The sequence below is a fragment of the Cricetulus griseus genome, chromosome 10, assembly GCF_003668045.3.
Source record: "Cricetulus griseus strain 17A/GY chromosome 10, alternate assembly CriGri-PICRH-1.0, whole genome shotgun sequence".
NCBI classification, from domain to species: domain Eukaryota; kingdom Metazoa; phylum Chordata; class Mammalia; order Rodentia; family Cricetidae; genus Cricetulus; species Cricetulus griseus.
In genome coordinates, this window is record NC_048603.1 from 20,493,677 (window position 1) to 20,521,290 (window position 27,614).

The 27,614-nt window shown below is 48.0% G+C and overlaps 1 protein-coding gene across 2 annotated transcripts in view; it reads left to right on the plus strand.

The window, feature by feature from the left end:
* LOC100770129 (zinc finger protein ZFAT) overlaps positions 1–27,614 on the plus strand; it is a 174,377-nt gene that overhangs the window by 35,481 nt on the left and 111,282 nt on the right. For both annotated transcript variants that reach the window (XM_035449597.1, XM_027431701.2), the window contains exons 2-3: positions 978–1,154; positions 14,931–15,182. In XM_035449597.1, the coding sequence (XP_035305488.1) occupies positions 978–1,154; positions 14,931–15,182 (429 nt within the window). The remainder of the gene's footprint in view (positions 1–977; positions 1,155–14,930; positions 15,183–27,614) is intronic.

The following is a 27,614-nucleotide window of genomic DNA, read 5'->3' on the forward strand; positions in this document are numbered from 1 at the left end:
ACCCTGTGTTTTCCTCCACGGTGGACTGTGAGCCCCTTAAACTGTGAGACAAAGCCTTGGAGCATGATTAGACAACCTGGTGTCTGTTGCCAAGGAGGTTGTTGACCTCCTCTGCCCACTGACTTCAGCCATGCAGAAAGTACTTGAACTTCTTCTCCAAGGTCATGCCACTTTATAGTATTTAGGGATGGGAGTTCCAAACTTAACCTGCGTCTGCCTGGTTACAAACCATGGTCTTTGATATCATACCAGTCTCTCCATTGCAGTAGCATGTAAAAATGTCAGCAACAACAAAAAATCTGCTTCTTAATGGCTTTTGGATTCTAAATATATTTGGTACGTATTTGTAATTATTTTATCAAACTGAAAAATGAGTTCTTTCTCCTCCCTATGTCTTCTTACCTAATATAACATTAGGAACAAGAGGAGTTATTAGTTTTGTTGTGAAAAGTGATAATGTTTTATGTAGGAATTAAGTGGCATGGAGCAACACATTCCTAGCTCTTGGGTCTCATTCAGTGTCGGAGCCCGTCGGTCAGTCATTGCAAGGGTCGTAGCTCTTGGCAAGTGTGCCCTGGTCAACCTTTCCTTGCATCTGGTCTGAGGGAATTTGACTGGTGTGCTGAGTGATCCCCAGTGTGCTTCTTCCTTCATCTGAGGCAGGGCAGGGTCTAACTTCTAGACCGTGGTTGTGTTTCCCTTGACTGTGCTTTTCTGGAGTCTGGGCTGCTGGGTGGATTTGGGTCACAGGGAAGTCCATGCTGGTCTCTTCCAGAGAAAGTCTTAAAATACTGAAAACAGAATTTTCTTCTCATCATGATCACTTGGGGCATCTGCAAAGGGAACATAGTCTGCAGGAGGCTGATGACACCGCATACGTGGATTCTCTCTGTTTTTTTGTTTTGTTTTCCCTTTTTTGGCTCTTTGTTTATGTGACAGAGAAATAACAATATTTTATGTGTTTTTTTTTCTTACAGAAAATACAGCCATCTTCATGTGTAAATGTTGTAATCTTTTCTCACCAAATCAATCAGAACTCCTGACCCATGTTTCTGAGAAGCATGGCGAAGAAGGGGTCAATGTGGATGACGTCATCATTCCGCTCAGGCCCCTGAGTACTCCTGAAGCCCCGAACCCAAGCAAGGGTGGAGATGGTAAGGACGGCTGGCGTGCTGGGCAGGGTCTTGGGATACAGGGACACTCTAGCTTTCTGTGAGGCCCGCCCTCTGGTTCATGGACACAGCTGAAACTTAGAAAATCTACTTGGAGCCACATGATTGTCAGAGTGTAGATCTTGTGGAAGATCAGATGCGTGTGTATGCGTGTGCTTGTGTATGTATGTATGTATGTATGTATGTATGTATGTATGTGTGTTTATGTGTGTATATTTGTATGTATATATGCATATGTGTGTGTATATATGTGTGTGTATATATGTATGTGTATGTATGTATGTGTATATATGCATATGTTTATGTATGTGTACGTATATGTGTGTGTATGTATGTTTGTATGTGTGTGTGTATATATATATATATATATATATGTATATGTATGTATGTATGAGCCAGGTTCCAATGGGATAAAAACTGACCTCAGACAACGTGGGGTGAGTTCAGCTTTGGCACCCTCCAGCTGAATTACTTAAAGCAAATGAAGTTTCTTTTCTTTTTTTTATTTTTTATTTTATTTTATTAATTCAAGTTAGGGAACAAGCTTGTTTCACATGTAAGTCCCTTCTCCCTCTCCCTCCCCTCACCCCCATCCCTCCTCCCCCACCCCCAACCTACCCCCCACCCCATCCACCCACCACTCCCCAGGCAGGGTAGGGCCCTCAACGGGGGCTCTGCAAAGTCCACCAAATCTTCCTGTGCTGGTCCTGGGCCCTTCCCCATGTGTCCAGGGCTAGAGTGTATCCCTTCATGTGGGATGGGCTCTCAAAGTCCCTTCTTACACCAGGGAAAAATACTAATCCACTTCCAGAGGCTCCCTGGAGTGCAGAGGCCTCCTTATTGACATCCATGATCAGGGGTCTGGATCAGTCCTGTACTGGCCTCCCAGATAGCATCTGGGGTCGATGTGCTCCCCCTTGTTCAGGCCAACTGTTCCTGTGGGTTTCTCCAACCTGGTACAGACCCCTTCAATCTTTATTCCTCCCTCTCTTCAACTAAATTCCAGATTTCAGCTCAGTGTATATCCGCGGATGTCTGTCTCTGCTTCCATCAGCCACTGGATGAGGGCTCTAGGATGGCATAAAGAGTAGTCATCAATCTCATTTTAGGGGAAGTGCTTTTAGGTTATCCTCTCCTCCATTGCCTGGATTGTCAGATCCTGTCATCCTTGTAGGTCTCTGGAGATCTCCCTGGTTCCAGATCTCTTCTCGGACCTATAGTGGCTCCCTCTAATATGGTATCTCTCATCCTGGAAGTTTCTTTTCTAATCCTCACTTTGCTTATCTGAGAAATGAAGACAAGTATTCTTATTAAGTCAGAGAATGTACCTCCCATACCTAGGGTCCTGAACAGATGAGAATGAAGGGAGGTGCTATTATACACTATAATAAATTACTATCTCTAAAAGGTGTCTCCAAAGCTGTATTATAAACCCAACGCAAGGTTCAGATTGTGACACAGCATCCTCCAGGTTTGCAGTCAGTGGGCAAAGTGAGATGCGTCTGCCCGCAGCTGTTGTACCTCCATTCCTGAATGACATCGGCTCCAGCAGGCGCCACAGATTAGAGAAGCCATCCAGGCACTGTAATTAGGTCCCCACAGACGACAAGGGAAAGACACAGCAGAGGAGGACCAGCTGCAAACGAGACTTAGACAAATCCCCCACAAAACCCTTCATATATGGCAAGGGGCAGCAGCCAGCCTCCTGAGTAGATGCCCAGGCTTGGTAGTAAATGTCCCATCGAGGGCTTCATTAGCCACCCTCATCAGACAGTTGCTTCCTCCCTGGGAACATTCAGACTGGCATTCAAAACAGTCTGGCTTATTGATCATCTGTCGGACACTGTTAACAAGGAGAGACTCCAGACAAAAACTGTTTGGTTAATAAGTCCCTCCGGCCAAGGCCTAGGGTGCTGGAGAAATCTGTCTGGCAGATGATTAAGTTGTTGAGGAGAGAGAAAGTTTTACTAGTTTTGGTTTGTGTTGCGCCATGAGAAACTAAGAAACTCCAGCCCCTGACTGGGCAAAGGAAGAGGAGAATTGCTGCTAGCTTGTGCCTGCGCCTGCGCCTGCCTCCACCCTCGAAGGCTTTGGGACCGACTGTCCTCTCTCCCACAGAAAAGCCAGTCAGTGGAACGTCATCCACAGTCACTTCTCAACCTCCAGAGTACTCTTGGTACCCTGCTTTGAAGAAAAAGAGAAAAGCCTTCCTGGGCTCTGAGAACCTGCTTCTCCCCAGCACAGGGAGCCTCAGTCCTGACCCTTTCCCCGCCATGTGAGGAGTCCTGACCCCAGGGAGGAGCTACTAGGAAAAAGGCCATCTGTAGAAGTTCTTCCCAGCTGAGCCTGCTGAGTGAGGCTTCCCAGGAGGAGATGCTCTGGCTAAGAAAGGCCTTGACTGTTTGGGTCAGGAAAATGGGCGGTTTCTTTATCAGACTCACCTGGCAGGCAGGAGTCGGTGGGTTAACATGGCCAGCAAGAGAGAGTAGCTTTCCTAAAGGTAGTAGTTCTTTTTCACCAGCGTTGCTTGAGGTGAAATAGGTCGAGAGTCAGACAGAACAATTTTATGTTTCTGTTTGTTTTATAAACAAGAACTAGAAAAATGATAGTAAAGCCCATGTGTGCTTCCAGGGAGTTCTGTGTGTGCGTGTTTCCTGAGGTGTATATTCTGACTTCTGCTCTTCTCCTCCTTACCCAAAGATGTCAGTATCCACTCAGGACCTTCTGGACCCCCAAACTGTTCCATCATGCCTGTCTCTCCCCTTTACCACCTGAGGTCTAGACTCTGGGGAACCAGCAATTGACAGAAGGCAAAGGTCACCCTTCCATCAGGGAAGCTAGTTCCTCAAAGACAGTTTTGTCCTGCTCACTTATGTGTATTCCTGGCCTTAATCAGCTTGGGTTGACCTGGAAGGACTTGGCACCAGCTGCGTGTTGGGTTAGAGCCCCTTCTTCTGGGCTCTAGGAACCCACTAGTCTCAGATCAGTCTTCCTTGGCCGCATCTGTGGTGCTTTCTCTCAGTTTTCCCAATGATGGCATTGGGCCATTCCTCTCTTGGGGCCAGTGCCCCAGCCCAGGGCCTGGTACACATTGAATCCTCTTACCCAAATGCCCGAAGAATAAGCTACCATTTGAAATGGCCATCTTCTGTGTTTGTTTTTTTTAATGTTGGCTTTGCTGCCTTCCCTTGTCTCTTAGAGGATGGGCTCCACCCCACCTGTCACGTCTCGGGAAACAACACTAGTGACCAACAGAATATAAATTAAAATGATACATGGTTGAAAATTTTTATTATGAAACTGGTGAAAACTCTTAAGCATGTAATAGTATTCTTAGTTGATATGTGTATGGAAAAATAGAAGCTTCTAGACCCTGGCAGAATGCGAATGGGCAAACTGTTTCAGAGAGCATTCTGATAGAGGCCTTTAACATTCTAAGGCAGTACGCCCTCTCTCTGCCCAAGCACAGCCCCCATAAATATACAGCATGTAGTGTTCCTGGTGCCATTGCCTGTAAGTTGGAGAGAAGAGATAGGCTGTCCAGAAAAGTTAAGTGAATTATATAATTTTTCTGTGGAAGCAAAGACCACACAGACATAAAAAGAGCCAGGAGAAATGCGAATCTTACGTGAGTCGTGCTTGAACTTCCTAAGCTGAGCATGTGTGCGTGAGCTTTTCCCGTGTCTTTACCTCAGTGTTTTCCCCTGCTTTGTCCCTTTCTATGCATTCCAAGCTCTTTATGACCTGTTTTCCAGTCTACTAATTCTATTTTTACTTACCTGTTTTGAGATAAAACTGACATAACATTTCACCATATTAACAACCTCGGAGCATAAATTTCCATGGTTTTTAACATGGTAAAAATATGTACACTATTGCAGTCACCCAATTCTAGAACATTCTTATCACCGCAGAGCAAAACCAAACCAACGCCTGTACCCACCAATCAATCTTATTTTCCTGTCGTCTTAGGCCCTGGAGCTCACTGACTGACCTTGTCTCCCTGTGGTTGTCCGTGCTCTGTATGTTTCGTGTAAACAGGGGTCATAAAGCGTGGCCTTGTGTGTCTGGCTCCTCTCGCTTCCTGTGCTTTCTTCATGACTTATCCTTGTGATCACTTGTGCCGATTCACTCCTTTTCATGAATGAATGGCGTGTCTGAGCATGGATGTATTCTACTCTGTTGGGCCATTCATTGTTAATCTATATTTAGCTTGTTTTGACTTTGTGGCCACTGTAAATAATGCTTCTGTGAACATTAATGTACAGGTTTGCACATAAATGCGTTTTCATTTCTTTTGAGTATATGCCCAGGAATGGAATGGCTGGGTTATGTAACTGTTTAAACTTTTTGAATGTGTGTGTGTGTGTGTGTGTGTCTGTCTGTCTGTCTGTCTGTCTGTCTGTCTGTCTATGTGCTTGTGGAGGTCACAGCAGGAGTCATTTGTTCCCCTCTCATTCTCTGTATTATTGTTTTGAGACAGGCCTCTCATTGTGAGCTCACTGTTTCAGTTAGGCTGGCCATCTAGCAAACTCTCAAGATACACCTGTCTCCACCTTTTATTACATATATGGCATAGTGAGAGATCAGCAACAATAGAGACCAATTAAGACTTTGATAGTCTCTAATAAAATCGACAGCATGGCTAATCTTATACTTTGGGGCTGTTATCAAGTAAAAGAAAGATGACTTCACATAAGCACTGTGATACCTGGATAGTTGCTTTTGTGACCCAGATGGCCACAGGATGACTAACAGGTAGGTCGAATAAGCAGTGTGTATGTGCTGAACCAAGTGAAGGCGCCTGGAGATTCCCTTAGGCTGTGCGTTTGTTTAGTTCTGGAATTGCTCTTTGGTATGTTTGGATCAGAGTTGGTCATGGGTCATGGTGATCATGTAAAGTGAAACTGAGCTGCCTTTCTGTGTCATTGTCATACACGCATATATGTGTATGTATGTTTTTCTATGTAACAACCTTTGACATAAATTATTTTCTAGTACATTTTGTCCTTTTCTTTTGTATGTAGTAGAAGATTAATTGCTTGTATAGTTTAATTTTAAAAAGTATTTCCTAAGACTTGAATTAAAACCAGGTTCTTACATGAGGAAATTTCTCCCTGAATCTATCGTTAGGAGCCCCGAGTTCTGTTTCTCTTTGTGAAAGTCCACGAAGTCGGAAGCTTGTCCAGGCTTCGTTTCTCTCTTTTGGCTTCCACTCAGGTTTAACCTTCACGATTCATTTTAACTCGAGAGATGCTTGAAATATTTTAATTAAAATCTTAACCGAGTAGAAATTGATTTATTGTTTTATTTCTCCTGTTATAACACGAAGGTTCCTAAATCCTTTGGTTTGTTTGATAGCCCTTTAATCTTCTTTGCTCACGGAGGGTGTGGTCTGCAGAGTGACCTTTCACTTTCTCCCTCTTGCAAATCACATCTCTGGCTGTGATCCAGAAAACAAAACTGCCCATTGGCTCAAGTTCATCTTCCCTGGTGTGTGTGTGTGTGTGTGTGTGTGTGTGTGTGTGTGTGTGTATGACTGATATATGGTTTGGGGTGTGTGTGTATGATTGTGATATATGGCTTGTTGTGTATGTGTGTTGGTTTGTTTTGTGTGTATGTGTGCACACGTGTGTGCATGTGTGTGCATGACTGATATATGGTTTGTTTTGTGTGTGTGTGCACATGTGTGTATGTGTATGCATGACTGTGATATATGGTTTGTTTTGTGTGTATGTGTGCACATGTGTGTGCACATGTGTATATGTGTGATATGTGTGTGCATGACTATGATACATGGTTTGTTGTGTGTGTATGTGTGTGCACACGTGTGTGTGTGTGTGTGTGTGTGCTCGCATGACTGTGATATATGGTTTGTTTTGTGTGTATGTGTGTGCACATGTGTATATGTGTATATATGTGTTTGCATGACTGTGATATATGGTTTGTTTTGTGTGTATGTGTGTGTACGTGTGTGCATGTGTGTATATGTGTGTGCATGACTGTGATACATGGTTTTTGTGTGTGTGTGTACACGTGTGTGCGTGTTTGTGCATGTGTTGGTATTTGTGTGCATGCAGAGCTGGGTCATTGTGCTCGTGTAATGATGAAGAACTTATGCGTCTTCCAAGAGCCCTGTTGGGGCTGTTTTCTCTTCTTTCTCCCCCTTTGTAGACGCCTCAGCAGGGTCTCCTTCCTTCCTTTTCATCTCTTCCTTTCCTCTTCTGTGTTCCCTCCCGTGGACCATGGGTAGCTTTGTGCTTGGTTCTGTGATAGGTGCTGAGGGGTCCCAGGTGCTGTGCCCGCCAGCTGGGCCTTGCTGGTGGGTGATGAGTAGTTACGAGGATGTGGATGCAGTGGCTGAGAGCTCTTGGGGTGCTGAGTCTGGGCTGCTCAAGGAGGGATCGTGTGCTCTGACTTAAAGGTAAAAGAAGGCTTCCTGGGGACATCAAAAGCTTTAGGCCTGTTTCATTTTAAAGGGGTCGGTCCATTTTGAATGATGCAACAGTGCTTTTCTCCAACATGGCTGTGAAATTCACTAAGACAGTTCTGTTCAAATCTTACCTTGGCCTCTGACTAGTTCTGTGACCTTAGGTCACATTAACTAATTGTTGCAAGTGTCAGCTTTTTTGTTTGTTTGTTTTGTTTTTTTTTTGAGACAGGGTTTCTTTGTATTGTTTTGGAGCCTGTTCTAGAACTCGCTCTGGAGACCAGGCTGGCCTTGAATTCACAGAGATCCGTCTGCCTCTGCTTCCCCAGTGCTAGTATTAAAGGCGTGCACGACCAATGCCCCGGAACCCTGGAGTTCTTTTTTTTTTTTTTTAAACCCATGAATTTTATCCATTTTGTCATATATGTTACAATAGCGTGCAGGTGTGCTGGTACCAACAGAAATCAGAGAAGGATATCAGTGTTACAGGTTGCTTGGAGCCATCCTGTGTGGGTGCTAGTAAACAAACTTGGGTTCTCCCTAAGAAGTTGCAAATGAATGCTCTTAACCCCTGAGCCTGTCTCTCCACCCTGCCTCAGTGTTCTTGACTGTGTAATGGGATAGTGCAGATGAGGCACCTGGGGATTAAAGAAGGAGGACCTGTGAAGTGCCCAGCATGGTGCCTGTGGTGAGCTTGTGTCCGAGTTATTAACTGTGGCTGTCATTTCCACAGTACGGCTGACGAAACTGCAGGAGAGAACTGCTTCGGCCTTTGGCCTCTGGTGCCTCAGCTGTGCTGTAGAACAGGGCGCAGTCTTTCCCCGTAGAGGGGTATGGCATTGTTCAGAAACCTTAAAAGGTTTGCGCGCCCTGGGTTCTGATAAATAATTCATTGTCTCCCCTCGTGCTTCCTGGGCTTTGGAAATAAATGTCAGGAAGATTGACTGTCAGGGTCCTACAGTTGTTAGTCTTTCCAGATTTTCCCAGATCTGGAGCTGTTGTGACTAGAGACCAAGCTGCCATGTAAGAGCTCTGGGAAACTGGTTATCCGAGGTGCAGCCATAATAAAATCAGTGTGACCTTAGTTCCTCATTGGTTTCTTGGTGTGTGAGCTATTTTAAAGCGACAGAATCAAGGAAGAACATACTTCGAGTCAGAGTGAACAGGAGTGCATGCACATCTAAAAGTCACATTATCTAATGATGGCCCTGTTGGGGAGGGCAGCCATTTCTCAACTAGGACATTGCTCCTCAGAAATGTTATGGCTGTGGTGGAATAAGAAAGTTGCCCCCCTGCTGGTCATTCTTGAGTACTCCGCCCACTGAGTTACAGCAGCCACGTTTGTAACAGGGGCTCTGGAAAGTGGACACCGTTCTGTACCTAGAAACTTGAGGTGTAGGAGGACTGAATCCAGGGTTGTCCATCTCAGAAGCATTTTCTCTGCTCTGCACACTGAGTCCATCCAGATGTTCACAGCTGACCATTGTCAGCCAGCCCTGAGGGGCTTCAGCAGTAAGGTCTGTGGGAGAGAATCAGGACACCCACATCATAGCTCTGCATGTTCAGCAGATGGTTCTGGAAACAGTGCCAAGCCCTGGGAACCTCTGGCTCTTTTGTTTGTTTCCTACAGAGTGAATTGCGTTTGGTATACACATCTCACAAAGTTTTTATAACAGTGAAACCAGAGAACAACTAGGAAACAGCCTCGCAAACTTGAGTGATGTACAAAGAAAAGGCTTACATTATTAAATTTTTTATTTTGTCGGGCTTTGACAGGGTCTTTGGCCTTGTGTCTACAAGGGTGATTTTATGACAAAGAGAGTTGGCTTCAAGGGCTCAGATACACCGTGGCTCTACTGTAAATGACCACTGCACTCCACACCTTTCTCTTGTTGGAAAACTAGAACACAAGGCATAGAGCTCATTCTCCAAAAGCCTCCTCTGCTGTCATCGCGCAGTGACGATTTTTTTCTTACCTGCTTACTCCTCTCCAGTTCTGTTTAAGATCCAGTGAGACTCAGGAATCAAAAGGCAGCTCAAGCCTCAGGGTTTATACTAAGAGGAGAGGAAACGGACGTACGAAGCAGTGATGGAGCCCACGTCCCGTGTGTGTGTGTGTGTGTGTGTGTGTGTGTGTGTGTGTGTGCGTGCGTGTGTGTGTGTGTGTGTGGGGGGGGTATGACGAAAGTCAAGTGAGGACATGGCTGGCCCTGCCTCAGTAGCTGTTGTCAGCATCAAGGAGGTGGTGCTAAGATTTGGACTGGACCACATTCCAGGATGTGCATTTGGGTTTGGCTTGCAGGGAAGGAAGTGGACAAAGTTGAGGGAAGGCAGAAAGGACTGTTAGATCCCCGGAAAAACTCAGGTCTCCGGGGTCTCAGCCCAGGACCGTGGTCACCCCAATTACCAGGCAGATTTGAAAGCTTGCTGCAAACTGCACGAGGCTTTATTGTTTAACGAGCTAACCCCATGTTAGCTCGGGTCTTTCATCCACCCGCCATGGCGGATGACTAGCAAAGACAGCTCGAACCTGCTGCCAAGAGATCTTATAGGGCAGCGTAAGGGGAGTGTCTAGGGGTACGCATAGGCTCATGATTGGTGTGCCTCCAGGCTTGGAGGGCTTGCCCTGTGTTGATTGGCCAACTGGTTTTTATGGCCCATAGGCCCTTGTTGCTATGCTCTGCGTGTCATTGCTGTGTGCTTGTCTGTAAAGCACACCCAGAGCCGTAAAGCATAGCGCCACTAGTTAACTTCTGATTGGTTCCTTGCCATGAGGCAGGCATCTGACCTCTTAGTGACTAAGGCAAGGTCATAGCGAGCATGTGTTACTGTCATGGCTGCCGAAATGGGGGGCTGGTCCCTTCAGACATATTCAGTAGACTGAGCAACTGCACTGGGCAGTGTGTAAGGGAAAACAGGAAAACTGGAAGTTATTCTCCTTCCTCTTCCTGTGTGTGTGTGCGCGCACCCACGCATGCACCATGTACTAAAGGGCCTAGAGAAAGCCTGGTGTGTTACTTTTCCTAGGGAGACACCGACAACGTCTGCTTACCCAAAATAGAGCAATAATGGCAGAGCAAAGAAATGATTTGATCCAGGTCTGCCTTGGTGAACCAGTGAGTTTACTGGGCTCGCTTACAGGAGCACAGAGGAAGGATCACTTGTAGGAGCATGTATGACCTAAAAACAGCTGCTTCACCAACCAGCCCACGTTGCATGGGTTGCCACCTCCTTACAATTGCACAGATGGAGCCCACCCTTCCGCTAACCCGCTGCCTCCCGTGTACTCTAGCGCCTCCCAAGACGCGTAGGAGGGGGTGGTCAGAATCTTTTGAGGGGTGATAGTCCTACCAGTCCTCCCTCTGTGAGGGATGGTAACAGCCCAGTCTCAGGAGAGTCTGGGAAGTGTGACCAACCAAAGACGCTCCACGTCTGAGAAGACAAACATACTTCATGCCTGGTTCACAGAGTCCTCCATACCTTGCCTTAGGATTGGGGGAGATTTACCCAGAGCATGGAGTACTCCAGAGCCAGGAAATGGGAAGGAGACAAGGGCTAGTGGCAGGAAAAACCTGGGACGGAGGCTTGTACAGACATCGCTTGAGACTGGAAAGAGCGCTTACTAGACAGATTTGAGGACAAATGGCCAGCGCTCAGTGACAGGCTGAGGGAAGGGATTCAGGGAGGAGCAGAGGAGGACTCCGAGCCAGCCCTGCCTGTCCTGATGCTTTGACTTGAGGCTTCTGTGGTTTTCCTCCCAGCCCCAGAATTCTCGGCTCTTCATGAAACATGGCTGGTTGACAGCAGCAACTTGTTTTCAGAACTTAAATTATTCCAAGCTCATTTATGAATATTTCATTTTTCCCTAACTAATTGGTTTCGAGGATCTGAATTATGGATGTAGGGGATGGGAGATTAGTTTTGTGGCTGTTGTGTTGGAAGCTTTCGGAAGCATTCAGGGCTGATTTTTATTTCTTCCTTAACCACCAGATTCCACACTGCTCATTAGTTTAGTTCATCTGGCTTTGTGGGGTCAGGACACTGGGTTAGGTGCTAAGGCATAGAATCTGTAATCAGGAGGACTCTGCCTGCAGAGAGCCCCCAGTTTACTGGCAGAGGGACTCACAGACAGTTAGTTCCTCCTGCTGATGACTGTGCTGTACTCCCACCAAGTGTCATTGGCACACACCAGCCCAGCACAGTACTCTGGACAAAGCATGGGGTACCCTTTACAGCGAAGTTTCCCAGTCCTCTAGGTGAGGGCACAGTTCTCTACAGACAACAGCCACAATTTTGGGGTGGGGGAAAGGCCTCAGGATCACCCTCTCTGTTTTTTATTTTAATTTAATTTTATTATTAACATTTTTAACTTTCATCTTACATATTGAACACAGTTTCCCCTCTCCCTTCTCTTCCCATTTCCTTCCTCCACCCCAGACTCCCATTTACCCTTCCTTCAGAAAGGGGCAGGCCACCCATGGGCTTGAACAAAGCATGGACCCATCAAGTTGAGGTAGGGCACCTCCCCTTGCATAAAGGCTGGGCAAGGTAACCCAGCATGGCGGAACTGTAAGGATAAATCTTTCCGCCAAACCGCCTGAGCCCTGATGCCACGTTAAGGTCCCAAGTAACACACAGAGACTTGTATTAGGTACAATGCTGCTGGCCGGTGACCAGGATTTCTTACTTGATAGCTCAGTTTTTTTTTTTTTTTTTTTTAAACCACCACCACAGCCATTGATTAAATGCTTGCCAGGCGCTGTGCTAAAGCTTTACAGACATCATTTCAGTTAATCCAGCAACCCTGATGTAGATATTTTCACACGCCACTCCCACATATCATTATAATAAACTGAGACTCAGAGAGGCTAAAAGAATCAACCAAGGTCAAACCCAGCTGGTAAGTAGCAAGCTAGAAATGTGTACCAAAGGTATCAGACCCCCAAATGCATGCTTTTAAACACTAGACCATTTCCCCTTGAACGCTAAAGGACGCACATTGCTTCTCCAAACCAGACTTTAGGGAGGAAGGAGGGCAGCTTCAAGCTGACTTTTTGAACCAGTTCTTGTTCTTACTCTCTTGGAGGAACAGTGTCATCTGGTGATGAGCTGACCACTGGGTTCCTTTCCCTTGTTCCCCTACCATTCCAGCCTTCCTCATCGAGGCCTCCACTCTCCACACCAGCCTACTCAATATGCTGCTCCCCTTTTAGCAACCTCTGGAACGCAGGGGTCTGTCAGACGTGGTGACACTGAGAGAAATTAGAAGACATTCAGAAAATGTCTCTCATCCCTGAACTGCTGGACCCTAAGGCACAAGAACACATTCAGATGGAAACACAAAGTTCACTCCTTCCAGCCTGGTTACCAAGCCTGGCCTCTCTCTAGCAGTCTCTCCTCACCAAGTCCATTACCTCTCTAGGCCCCTCTAATTGTCTCCAAGGCATCACTACTCACAGGCCCCTGGGCCTCGAGGACACCAGTTTCTGAGCCTTTGCTCCTCCAGAAATGTCCCCAAGTTCCTCAGCTGGGCTCTAATCAGGGCCTCCTGGATCTTTAATTAAAGAGCTGACTGAAGGACAAGCAGTAAGGACCACCAGAGTGAGACAAACTTAGCCAGCATGTAAAGACAGGAATGGCAAGAGGGGGCCTGGGATCTAAGCAACACACTAATGATGAGGACTACTTCTTGGTGCAGATTAATATTGTCTTAGGCATTTGAAGGGACAGATTGAATGTTGAGATAAATCAAGGATATTGGAAGATCTAAGCTGGATTCTCTACACCTTATTAATAGTTAGCTAGCTCAGTCTTAATTATCAACCATAATTATTAATCTCTATATTTTATAAAGACTTATCTGATTGAGGATTCGGGTGGCATACATCCTCTCTTGTCAGGCTCACATGGTGGCTCCAGGGAAGAGAGCCTGAGGAAGAGGAAGAGAGCAATTTCCTGCTTGTCCCTGCTTATATTCTGAGTCTGCCTGCGATGTCACTTCCTGCCTGGATCACAAGACTTTACTACATTTCCCAGAATCCTCCTCAACTCCTAGTCACACCTATCTTGCTTCCCTATTGGCCAACAGTACTTTATTTATAAGACAAACATATACACAGAAGGGAACCTGTACCCAATACCTAGCTAAGTGCTCGGGACAGGTCTTGATCTCAGTGCTAGGAGCCTTACAAAGAGACCAAGTTGCACAACTGTCACACTCATGCAGAGTGCTTGGTCGGTCCCGTGCAGACTCCCTAACTGTTAGGACCACCCTCTTTGAATGGCTAGTGGCAATTTGGGGGACTGTTGTGGTCTTCCTCAGGTTCAGTAATTTGCTAGAGGAACTGGCAGCAAAGTCCTACATGTAGGACTGTAGCTAGGACTAGGATGGCTCTCAGTGGAGCTTTGGTTCTCACACAGTGCTGGATGGTGATACCTTCTCCCAGTCTTCATGCACGATGAGATCAAGACTCTCCCGGGAAGTCTCTCAAGCTATCACTGAACACAGCTGTTGCTGGGGTCTGGAGGACTTACTGCTCATATGTGATCTCCACCCTCCTGGGGCTTCCAGTCCCTTGCCCTCTGGTCCCTCTGGGGGTCTGGAGGTGCTATGCCATGTTGCAGTGTTCCCCTCACATGTCACCTAGGCCAAAGCCTTCACGCAGACACACACACACACACACACACACACACACACACACACACACACACACACACACACCTATCAGGAATGGTGCTCCGTTCCCAGGAAACGTCCTGTCCCCTTCTTTTACCCGGTGTCCACGAATGCTTGGGGACCCTGTGTTGGGTTGGGTTGTGTTGACTGGGGAGCCACAGTCAAGCTGCTTTGCCTTGTAAATTGTGCTCCCTCTTCCCTGTCTTGTGGGCTTGGGTGGCATTCTTGATTAAAGGGTCTCACGGTGCAGGCATTGAATGGCTACTCTCAGCCGTCCCCAGAAACCGTTTGCAAAGGAGCCTTGAGGCACTTTCTGAGAACTGGATTTATGTGGAATTGAGGCGCAATAAGGGTCAGGATTTGTGTACTGCCAGCCATCACCATAACCTGAACCTGTGCGCCCCCCTTCCAGCTTTATTGAGGGAGTGTGCGCAGAGGGTCCTGACCATGTGGTAGTCCTGAAGCAGGATATTGCAAAATCAATTACCATTAGCAGACGCAGTAGCATTAGCATCAGAGATACTTGCAGCCGGTAATTTGGGGAACTGCTTCAGACTTTTCATTTCTAATGAAACACAGAAGATGACCGTGTGTACGTACACAAAGAAGCCGAGTGACTGTCCTGCTCATGCGACTGCTGTTTCCTTTACAGAGTTTTTGGTTATGAAGAGAAAGAGAGGCAGGCCTAAGGGTTCCACGAAGAAGCCCAGCCCTGAAGAGGACACGGCGGAGAGCCTCGTGAGCCCCAGTGAGGATGGTCCCCTGGCTCCAGAGGAAGGGAGCGGCCTGGCCCCTGGCAGCTTGGAGTGCAGCAAGTGCTGCCGCAAGTTCTCCAACACCCGCCAGCTGCGCAAGCACATCTGCATCATTGTGCTGAATCTGGGTGAGGAGGAGGCAGACGCAGGTCAGTGCTGCGCCCAGTCAGCTTCTTTCCCGCCAAGATCAGAGACGATGGCCAAGGCCCCGCTTCCGGGTGTGTTGCTCGGAAGCAGCGTGTGCTTGTGCAGGTCTCTCCATCTGGTTCACGAACGGTCGTTGACTGTTCCCGAGAGTGGTCACTGAGGTGAGAATGTCACGCGGGAGGTGAGGCCCGCAGCGTGCTTGCTGGTCAGAGGTGCTTGGAGAGGAGCTGTGGGGATCATAACAGTGGGAAAACCTCATCTCCACCTCGGTGGGTTTGTGTGTTGGGAGAACAGGGAGCTTTCGGAAGCAAAATGTTGAAGGCCGGTCATCAAGAGCTCATATGAGCTCAGTGGACTTGGACAATGCTTGAGTGTGAGTTACGAGGACATTTAAGTGGACAGATGGAGTCAGGGTGGGAGGCTGATTGGTCACTGGTGACTGAAGACTAGACCGCGGTGGGCGTTCTTGAGGACAAAACGTCATGTACTTCCTCCGGCTATGTTCCTGGCTAAGACTGCTACACTGAAGCCACCTGAGTGGGGGCTGAGGGTGACCGCACACATGGCATGAAGGTTGCTTGGTGCTTGCAATCCTTTCTCTCTTCAAGAGAGAACTCCATGTTAGGGAGTTCTTGGTGGGCTGTGCCATGAAAAGTGTGGTATGTGGGGGGAGCCCAGCCCATGGCCAGGGTTTGAATCTGTTCCAGCATCGCTAGCCTGCCTTAGCTTCATTTTCTTCATCGGTGTAACCCAGGAATGAAAACTGCTATTTTGTGTGAATGCTTTGAGTGTTAAATGATAGAGGGCCTCTACAGTGCTTGGTGCAGCACTTGCCATATCAGAAGACCCAGGATTCACTAGCCGCTCTCTGTACATGTGGCTACAGCTCTTTTGTCGTCCTAGCTGTTCTGAGGACAGCACACTTGGATGCTGACAAGGGAAGACATTTGCCTGGTGTCTGCTAGGTAACAAGAGGACTTGGCCTTTGACATCAGACTGAGCTCTGAATGGCTGTTCTTAATGTATTTACTGGAAACATCTCCCAGGGACGAAGCAGGATGCTCGGTGTGCAAAATCCCAGCACAGATTGGATGAATTATTAAGTAATTCATCAATTTGTACTTAACGAGCATCCAGGTGGGTGGCCGAGGCTCATTGCCAGCATCTGTGGCAGCTGATTAAGACAGCCTTCCAATCTCCTAAAGAGCGCCAAAGGTGATCATGTGACCCTTGCCACTGAGTGTGCTAACAGAATCCCGGCATGGCGGTGGCCTGGCAGCTGTCCCACAACGTCAGAGGTGTGAGATTTCAGTGGGGGTCTGTATCTCAGCTTGGAAGCCGAAAGTCTCTTGGAAAATGGAAGAGAGGTTTTAGAGAGCAGTTGCTTAGTCGTGCCATCTCTGAACCTGAGACTGAGCCAGCCCTGGCCCTGTAATCCATCAGTGTGGGCTCTGGGCATTGCTGTTCTCTCTCTGTGTCTCTCCTTTTCTGTGTCACTGTCTCTGCTACGCACCATGTGCAGGTACAGACAGACACACGCACACACACCTACCCCTCCTCTCTTCTGGCACCTTCAGCAGCCCTGGCCACTCAGATCTCTACCTGGTTCCTCCCAGGCTGGTTCTCTGCCCTTGGGTGGTGCTTCTGTGCCTCCACAGCCTTCTCCTGTTGCGGCTGAGATGCTCCTGACATTTCTGAAGGTGCCTTGGTATTAGGGACTTCAACTCTTTTGTGGTACCGCATTTTCCCTCCTGCCTCCCAGACCTAGGTCTAATTTTGACGCAAAGTAACAGGGTCTCATCTAGCTGGCATGGAATCCATCTCTTCATGTTAGTTCTTCATCTTTTCCCACTCCAGAGGACCCTGTTACGTGGCACTGTGGAATCATCTTCCAGGGTCGCCATGTTCCAGTGTTGGCACAGTCAGTGACATTCTGTGTTATGATTTTTCTCGTGTGTAATTGTAAACAAGGACCTAGTGAAATCTCCTTAGGCATGTGTCTGTGCATGTGGTTAAATCCCCGACTGCAGTTTTGCCAAGTCAGAAAATACCCATTACTATGTTTGTCTATAGATAGTCCCCCTGCAACTTGTGCTTCCAAACAAACAGTCTAAGAGCATCATTGGATGCTTGCAAGTTCTGTTGTCTCTTTGTGTGTGTGAGTATGTTGTGTGTGTGGGGATGGCACGTAGAAGCCAAGAGTATCCTTAGTTATTGTTACTTGTTTCCTGCCTGCTAGACAGGCTTTCTGAGTGGCTTTGAGCTCACCATGTAGGCCAAGCTGCCTGGCCAGGGAGCCCCAGGTATTTGCCTGTCTCGGCCTTCTAGTGCTGAGATGGTAAGACTGGGCTGCCATAAAACAAAACAAAACAAAACAAACCTCGTAATGTGGAGTCTGGGGTGAACTTAGATTCATGTGCTTGCAAGGTAAACACTGTGCTGACAGCCATTTCCCCCGACCCGTTGTTTCTTTCATAATACAGGAAATTCTAAGAAGAAGGCAAATATAACTCAGAGTCTTAGTGTGTTGGTGAAGCCCCCGTTACACTGCCTGTGAGGAAAGACCTCACTCCATTCTCGGCCCCCGTTACATCTTTTCAGGACTCTTCTGGCATCTCTTTGCCTTCTCCAAGCCAGCAGATACACTTCTAAAGTTTTAAAAATTTCTATTCGTGTGTGTGTGTGTGTGTGTGTGTGTGTGTGTGTGTGAGAGAGAGAGAGAGAGAGAGAGAGAGAGAGAGAGAGAGAGAGGAGAGAGAGAGAGAGAGAGAGAGAGAGAGAGAGAGAGAGAGAGAGAGAGAGAGAGATACCCATCAAGTTCATGTAGTGTTATTCACATATTCATGGTTTAGGACTGACCACTTGAGATTGGATAACATATACTGGGAGAAGGTCCCAAGTTGCTTCTCCTTCTCTCTGCAGCCCTCGACAGCCTGTAGTTCTTCATCTAGGTGTGAGGCCTTGGGACGTTTCCTCTATCCTCTTCATCTAGTATGGCCCTTATGCATGTCTGTTTTAGGCAGCCATATTTGTGAGATTTCATGGGTGCAACATCCCTGACATCTCTAGAGGATGCTATCTTGCAGCAGGCATCCTGGTCCTTTTAGCAGTGTTTCCTCCCATCATCTACACTTGTACTGTAGGTGTGTCAGCCGGGGGACGGGTGTGTGTGTGTGTGTGTGTGTGTGTGTGTGTGTGTGTGTGTGTGTGTGTATAAGCGACCTCAAGGCCACTCACTCTGCATTCTGATCAGTTGTAAATCTCAGCAGTGGCCTCCAGCTGCTGCAAAAAAGGAAGCTGCTTTGTGGAGGAGAGCGAGCCACACCTATCAAGCATTCCCTCTCAGTGGATGGTCTTAGACAGCTGTTGGCTATTACCAAGACAAAGTGCCGCCGTGGAACTATCCGAATGCTTGTCAGGCCAGGCATTGCTGTGGTTCACAGGCTTAACACCTGGGTAGAACTGTTGATTTTTTTTTTTTTCTTCCTTGGCAACTTGTGTTGCTCGTTCTGTTAATATGAGAATCAGTCTGCTTCAGGAAGGAGGCTTCCAGGTCAGATCTGGCTCCATTCCTCCAAGTCCTGTGTCTGAGGTGTATGATATCTTCAGCAATAGGGACTTACCTTCAAGTTCCGAGAGGCAACCAAGGGCAATGGCACCCTTTATTGTTTGTAGTGGGGTCTATGAGACCCCTGACCAGCAACCTGAAGGGAGGTTTCCCGTGCCTGGCACTGGGGTATTTGGTTAGGTGCCCTATGAGGAGCCCCAGGGGAGCATTATCACTTGTGTGGCATTATTAGTGTGTGTGTGTGTGTGTAAGCTTATAAATAGTGTGTGTGTGGCATTATTAGTGTGTGTGTGGCATTATTAGTGTGTGTGTTAAGTAAGCTTATAAAACAGTATGTTCCCAGGTATACTTTTTGGTTTTTCGAGACAGGGTTTCTCTGTGTAGCTTTAGGGCCTAATCTGGCACTCGATCTGGAGACCAGGCTGGTCTCGAACTCACAAAGATTCGCCTGCCTCTGCCTCCCGAGTGCTGGGATTAAAGGCGTGGGCCACCAACGCCCGGCCCCAGGTATACTTTTTAAGACTTTTATTTTTAAATTATTACACAGCTGCTTTTTAGTACCTCTTAGGTTGCAGGGGATATTCTCAGAGTTTCACAGGTGAATGCCTCATTTATTTCTCAACCTCAAGAGGAAGGCATTGCCATTGTGCCTTAGAAGAGAAGATTGATCACCGTGATGGTAGCGCCGACTGGCCTGGAGCTTGATACGTAGACCAGGCTTCCCTTGAATGCAAAGAGATCTGCCCGCCTCAGCCTCTGTAGCGCTGGAGTTAAAGGAATGTGTCACTACTCTCAGCTTGGAAAAGATTGACACAGCCTGTGTGTGGTTCTTGTGACCATTTTGCTAGGTGTCCCAACCCCAAACAATGAGCAAATCCCAACTGTTCTCATTTTTAAATACCACACATTTCTTCATAGGCGTGGGCCTATGGCTAAGGGGCACTAGGATTGTTTTAAACTACTCTTTAATGTACAGCTTTGTCATTAGTGTTTGCAGGCCTTTACTGACTGAGGCAAGTGCCTCATCATCACATAATTTTGGGTAAAGAGGGAGTATTTTCCGTTTCAGCACTTTCAGGTATTGTCAGACTGACCTGGGAACGCTGTGTCCTCTGTGTCCTCCTTTGTCCTCTTTGTTCTCCATTGTGTACGTTGTTGTCCTTTTGATCTCCCTTGCAAACCATGCCTCAAAACTGCTTTAGTTTGTAGCTCTTTCATCACTAACACACTGTTTGTGTGCACGGTTAGGTTATTGGCTGTTTGTGTTTGTGTGTGGTTGGAGTATTCCTCATTCATATCATTAGCTCCTCCTGCCTCTGGGCTGTCTTCTGTGCCTAAAATACTCCCCACAGTTCATCATTCATCCTTTAAAGTCTCTTGCATTTGTGGTTTTAAATTGCTTTCCCATTTTTACTGTAACTCAGAAAGCTGTCACCATGCCCTCAAATGATAGAAATATACGTCTGTATGTCTGTTACTCATGGGCTTTTATTCAGTGTACATATCTGGAGATTATATTCCTGTATAACTTGTGAGGCAAGATTATACATACATATGTACATATACATACATGTGATCAATACATTCATGTCAAGGAATTCTTAATAAATGTTATTCAGTGACGTATATTAAAATGTACAAAGATGTACAGAAAAGACAAGGATCTTGCAGTTCAAAGTCCAAAAACCCCTCAAAAATAAACACTGTGCTTTGGAGTTGCAAAGACAGTGCATAATGGCCCCATGATATCCTCACACCCTCACATAAAGCTAGTATTAAGATTCTGAGTGTGCTGGTGAGGTTCAGGCCACCTGTCACCCATATAGATTTGACAGCCATCTGCCAGCAGGTGGCACAATTGCCCCGTTCCCTCAAAGCTCACCTGTTGCTGCCCCCACTCACACCCCAACTCCCAACAGGCCTCCACTAATCAGGCCTCCAAATCTGTGAGTCTGTCATTTTGAGAATGCGTGTAAATTGAGCAACACAGTATGTGATCCTGTAAGACTGGTTAAAAAAAAAAAAAAAAACCCAAAAAACCCCCAAAACAAAAAAAACAAACCCCAAACAGCCTTGTGTTTAAATTCCATTTCTAATTTAGTCACTGAGGAATTTAAATCCAGCCATGGTGTTTATCCAGAGTCCCCCACTCTTTTGGGGAGAGCTGGGGAGCAAGATCTGCTCTTCGTGCCTTGGGCTACAGTGTTCCTTCCTCTAACGTTGGTGTTGTCTCGCCTCAGGGATGCAGAGCTCATTTCTTCCCTGTGCCTCAGGCAGGAGGGTTTCATCTACCTTGGTGAGAAGTGAAAGTCCCTCTGCATGCTTTCTGCTGTTTGCAGTCTACCCTGTGATAATTAGACAGTGGCTGCAGCAAGGCAGGCAGGCAGGCGGGCGTGGTCCTCCTAACAGGATTATCAGTGCACACGGTAGTTAGCCGTGTGGAAAATAGCCTTGTCCTTCATTGATACAGGTGACCTAGGACTTTAATTTCACAGACACCTAACTGGAAGGCCTTGTTTTCTTCCCTCATCTGATCTCCATGGGTGCCTCCCAAATATGTAGAAGCGCCCTTATGCCTAGCTGCCTGGGGCTGAGCTCCTTACCCTGCTCAGTGCTCCCCAGTCTGCCAAGCACAGCGCTGCAACGGAAAACAGTCACATAATTCTCCCAGTACATACCCTGTAAAGAGCACTTCAGCGACATTTCAGAAATTGACCTTGACTCTATAGCTTGTTAAAACAATTAGAAGAAAACACAGTAAGCGGTGTCCCCCCCAACCCTGGCAAGTTAAAATAACACTTTGAATATGTACTCAACATTTATTTATTTTATTCTGTGTTCCAATAGCAAGAGGAACTGGGAAGAGAAATGGCATTTCCCCTGTTGTTATGCAGAAACAGCTGGTGTTTTTGAAAAATATTTTTCAGCCTACAGGAATCAGCCTGTCAAGTTCGTGAAAGTGGCTTCAGAGCCTCCGAAATTTGTTATTCTGGGGTCATTCCCTGCAAAGTGAGTTGTAAAATTCTCCATTGCTCAGGTCAAACACATCCCATGGAAGAGCACAGGTCATCCCAAAGACACCGTGTGTTCTCCTTGGAGATTTGGACTGTACTTCAACTCTGTGCCTTCTGCTGGGTCTGGGGCAGTTGCTGGTGACTTGATGAAGACGGTTCTGGGCTGCATTTGAGAGTCTCCAGGTGCAAAGTGAGTGTGCAGCAGCCCTCTGAGTGTGTGTCATACTTCTCTCCTTGGGAAGATGAGTGCTGATGCCTGTTTGTGCATCTGTTTTCTCTTAACTATTCAGGGAACAGACACCGGTAGGTATCCAGCTGAACTCAGCCTTGGGTACACGTGTAGTGAGGTTGTGTGTTGTGTGACAGACTTTTTCCTAGGGAGACACCACACACACACACACACACACACACACACACACACACACACACACACACACACACACACACACACTCACTCTTGATAGGGAACCCTTGACAGACCACACTAACGGATACCAACAAAGTCCTATTTGGTGAGCCAATGAGTTTTATTGGGGTTACTCACAGTAGCAGAAATCACTCAAAGACAGCTGCATCACCAAAGCCTACCTCATAGAAGTAGAGACTCGAGCTCACTTTACAGCCTGCAGGTGGCTCAATAGGTTGAAGAGTATCCTCTCCAGGTGGCGCAGTTGATCTAAACCTCTTCCAGACTGGTTTCTTCTTCATCATAGGGCAGTGGTTCTCAGCTGGTGGGTCTTGACCCCTTTGAGGGTCGAATGATACTATCACAGGGGTCCACGAAGAACATCAGAAAACACAGATAGGTACACTGAGATTCATAACGGTAGCAAAATTGCAGTTATGAAGGAGCAACAAACATAATTTTATGGGTAGGGGGTTCACCATACCCCGAGGAACCATATTAGAGGGTTGCACCATTAGGAAGGTTGATGGTCACTGACAAATGGCCTTGTCTGCGAGTCTTTTTTGCAGCGTGGCTTGTGCAGCAGTGACTGTCCGAAGTCTTTATTGCTTACTCTTGGAAGGGGTAGGGGCCTATTGGATCTGGTAATTTTCTGATGTAAGGAGCTTCCTAGGAGGATGGACTGTTTCGGTGTGAGAGCAAACTATGACCCAGCACAGTTCATGTTCCCTGTGACCCAGCTCCTTCAACTCTCCTGCCCGCCCTCTGTCCCTGCCCAGGCTGCTCCAATCCCTTCCTCTTCCACCCATCACAGAACTGTGCCTGATTCTGCCCATAGGGCATGGATCAGGCCACGTTTCTTAAGCAGAGCTTCCCAGATGACAGGAGACCTGATGTCATCAACTACTTTCTGGTTCGTGGTGTTAGACCCCCGGAAAACTCAGGTATCCGGGGTCCCAGGCCAAGACCGTGGTGACCCCAATCACCAGGCGGATTCAAGAGCTTGATGCAAACTGCACGAGGCTTTATTGTAATTTAACGAGCTATCCCCATGTTAGCTCGGGTCTTTCACCCACCCACCATGGTGGATGACTCTGAGAAGCCACAGGACCGAGATCTTATAGGGCAGCGCAAGGGGAGTGTCTAGGGGTACACACAGGCTCACTATTGGTGTACCCTCCAGCCTTGGAGGGATTGCCCTGTGTTGATTGGCCAACTGGTTGTTATGGCCCATAGGCCCTCCCAGGGTGGTTGCTATGCTCTGCGTCATTGCTGTGCGCTTGTCCGTAAAGCACACTCAGGGTCGTAAAGCATAGCGCCACCAGCTAACTTCTGATTGGTTCCTTGTCACGAGGCAGGCATCTGACTTTCTAGTGACTAAGACAAGGTCAGACAAGCACGTGTTCGGCCGCTATGACTGCCGAAAGGGGAGCTGGTCCCTTCAATGGATCCAGCTGGAAGGAGCAGCTGCCATCTTGAATTTGACCTATGGTTGAACTAGAGGGGAAGGGAGTTTTTAACCTTGGTCCAGGAGTGATACGTGTCATTTCTGCCCACACAGTTTTGCCGGCCTGGAGGGATCACATGGCCCTACCTGATCTTAAATTGCCTGTAGTCCAGTCATGATCCCAGTGTGGAAGAGAACAGGAACTGCTTGCTTGGTAACCACTACTAAAAACCACACAGGACTTCTGCTCATGTCCACAGTTCATGTGTTTTGTGGAGTGTCAGGATGACTGCTTGGCTCTGTTCAGTTTGGCTGCTGTACAGGCAACTAGGGCTCTGCAGTGTGTAGTGAGAATCTCTCATATACGTTCTCGTGGAGCTCCTCTCTTCATTTACCCTGTACCTGTCCCCAGTGTCCTGACGTCTCAATTGCAAGCCTTCCTCACCTAACGCATTCTTGGTATCATCCACGGGACTGTTCCTGCGGGGTCTCTAGACCTTACCTGCATTCCCTGTTGTCCCTGTGGATTGGGCCCCATCTTTATCTCCACAGCCTCTGGTGACAGCTCAGGTCTGCCCTCTCCTTCCCTTCACGCTCTGTACACACCAGTGTCTGGCAGATGTGTTGAGGATACATTTATGGTAAATTGCAACTTGTTTATCAGTAGGTTGTAATTTTAAAGTTAATAAGCATTTCCAGAGTCCCTGCGATGGCCCAGCTATTATACTCAGTGCCATACAAATACCACCAGTTCATTTCTCCTTGGCAGAAGCTCTTGGGGGTGTTTGCTGTTTGTTTCAATTTCACAGGGAGAAAGCATAGGCAGACAGCCTATCTCCTATGACGTAGTAATTAGTCAAGCCCTCAGTTGTACATATAATGTTAACAAGCCTTGCAAAACACACAAAAGACGTGGAACGGTCAGAAGGGTAAAGCGGAGTTCTGTTTTCTTCCAGAGTTTGAGTTGGGTTGTTCAGGTGTCTCCAAGTGTGTCCCTCCTCTCTGTACGGTTGCTTCTCCTGAATGAGCTGTAGCTTTTCAGAACATGAAACAACCTAGTTCCTACCCCGAAGATGTCCCTCCCAGCCCACCCACTACAGTTCACTCTGCACTCACTGCCAGGGTAGTTAAGGCCTGGCTGCTACGCTCCCCACCCTCCGCTCTACTGCCACCCCCCACCCCATATGCAACGGTGTCCGAAGGCTTCGGTGTCCTGTGGACTCTCACCTTCTCTTATGCATGTCACCCTCTGCTTTTGGGGCGCCCTTTTTGCTTTCTACTCTGAGTAACTACCCGTCCTTCCTTCAGCTGTCATAGATACTGGCAGCCCCCAAACCAGTGGGGCACTGACATAACATTGAGGCCTTTTCCTCGGGGCACCTGCCTTCTCCTAATCCAGCCAATTCCTGCTCGTTTCTAAAACACAGGGCGCAGCCCCAGTGCCCCTTTCCTGTGCTCTGGCTTGGCCTCTCAGAAGCTCCTGCCTTCTCTCCTCTGTGTGCACCCTGCTGGTGCCACCTGGCCAGCTTTTGAGCCTGTTTACCACAAGCCTATGGCTTAGAAGGTGGAATTACATTCTGCTGGGGTCCGCTTCCCTGGGGACCAAATCAGAAGATTTTTCGTCTTCCTTTTCTCCATCAGTATCCCGATGGGTTTGCCATAAACAGACGCGGCAGCTTGCTTGCTTTGTGGGCATGTCATTCCTCAGCTCTGTAGTGTTGGCATGCCGCAGGACGTGCAGCAGGTGCTCAGTGTTTACTCTTGAGGGGATGTACCAGGCCTCCCAGGGCAGGAGCTGCTGCAATGCAGGACACTCAGAGCATTCTGTAGCTGCCGACTCTTCTATGTGGGAGGCTCCTTTTTCCTTCCCACTCTGAATAACTGCTCCTCCTTCAATTGTCCTGGGACACCAGCAGCCCTTAAACCCATGGGGTATGGACACAGCACTGAAGCCTTCTCTTTAGGACACCTGCCCTCTGCTATACCAGCCAACTCCTGGTTATGTCTAAACCACAGGGCCGTGCTGGTTCTTCTGTGCTCAGCCCCAGCGTCTTCTTTCCTGGGTCAGCCTAGGCTTCCCAGAAGCTTGCTCCCTGCTCTTGTGCGTCCTTCCCTGGGTCGCTTGGAGCTTGTGCAAGGCTGGGTCGCTGAAGCCGGCAGTGGGCACTGCACACCTGCTTCCATTGACTCCACAGCTGTAGGTGTTCTTTTGTTCTCCACCCCCGGCTTACACGTCTCATGGGGTCAGCTGTTCCTTCTCTAGCCCGTGCTTCCAGGGTTACCATTCCCCATGGCAGAAACTCCAGACTCTCCATAGCCTCTTTTTTCACTCACTTCTCATCTTCCAGTCCCCTGGCCCTGCTAACCGCTAGAGTCTTGACTTTTGACCCCACCTCCATTCTTTTGTCATCTCCATATATAGTTCACATTGACTCTGGACCAGGCACTGTCTTTCTGGTTCTCCTTCTGAACCTAGGAACCTGTTCGTCCCACACTGTTCAGAACTCAGAGGACCTGTGCTTCTTGGTCAAGTCTCTCCCATGTCTCATCGTCTAGGCCATTGATTAGCCTGGCCTGTCTCACTATGTTCTGAGACTGGGCTGTTTGTCTTGGGCCACTAACTACTCCTTTGCATGTCTTGCTGATAGTTGTCTCCTAGATTATTTCAGTGTGTGTCTCCTGCAGAGTCCCCTCAGCTCCCCTTAGCCAGCATTTTGTCCTTCTCTTGTCTTCCTGAGGAGTATGGTGCCCAATGCGTAGGCAGGGCCGGTGAGGGTGAGGGTGAGGGTGGGTGGGTACACAGGCTTATTATTTAACGACTTCTGAGGCTTTGCACAGCATTCATTCATCTTCGGTGTTGCTTGGGGAAAGAGGGAATCGGACACCTAGAGCTGTGAGCACATGGGAAGCTTTAGGGGGCTAGACAGGGGCTGGGAAGAGCAGACTGGCAAGGCTTCTGTTTACACACCTCTGGACCTTTCGGAGGTGATGGAGGCCCGAGTTTCCCACACGTGAGTGCAATTCCAGAAACCTAGGTCAGGGGTATTGGGAAGCCTAGTAACTGGTTCTACAGTACAGCTGCTGTCTTCAAGTGCCCACCTGAGCCAGCTGCCTTGCAAAGACTGTGTGTCTGCTTCCTTCTACCACTGGGTGCCAGGGCAAGTGTCTTCTCCTCTCTCAGGTTAAGAAATGGAAGGTCTGCTAGGCTAGAGAAATTTGCTAAAGCTGCGGGGGGGGGGGGGGGGGAAGAAGGGAAGGCTTGAGCCTAGGATTCTGAGACTCCCAAGATCCGGTGCTTGCTATGAGGATTACAGCCTCTGGGGAGGCAGTGTCCTGCATTGCTGAACTTCTCAATTCTCAGATCGCCATTTGTCCCTTCTGACAGAGATGAGGAAGTGGCTCCCTCCTTAGGTAGAGGGGTATAGGCTCCAGGATTTGGGAGAGTGGAGTGTCCTCTGGACCTGACCCAAGCAGCTGCTGTGTGTTGTAAGCCTGGCCCTGGAATGGATGACCCAGGGCTGGCAGCCCTTTTGCAAATTGCCTGGGCCTGGAGCTTCCAAGATGCTGAGGAAGTGTGCTGTAGCTCACCTAGAGAGCTCTCACAGCACACAACACAGTCTCTCTTCTCTTTACCCTGAGCTCATGCTGCAGCTGGGTGCCAGGGTCGACTGGGGGACCAAGGTTGAGTTAGACCAGTCCTTTGAGCGGCTGAGTGTCTGTCGAGCATCCAGAGATGTAGACACATGCAGTGCAGTGGAGGGGTGAAGCCCATGTGGAGGGCGGGCAAGACCGTACCTATACCGGGACATCTTGGAGGTTACCTGGAGGAGCAGCGTGTGGGCTGTGAGTGCCGCCATCTCTAGCGTGCTGGGGCAGCAGGGGAGAAAGCGAAAGAGGTGGCTAGACATTTGCTGCTTGATGGCCTGCCTGTACCAAACCTGGAGGTGAAGCAGGGCATGGACACCCTGAGGAGAAGTCTGGGTGGCACAGTAAGTACAC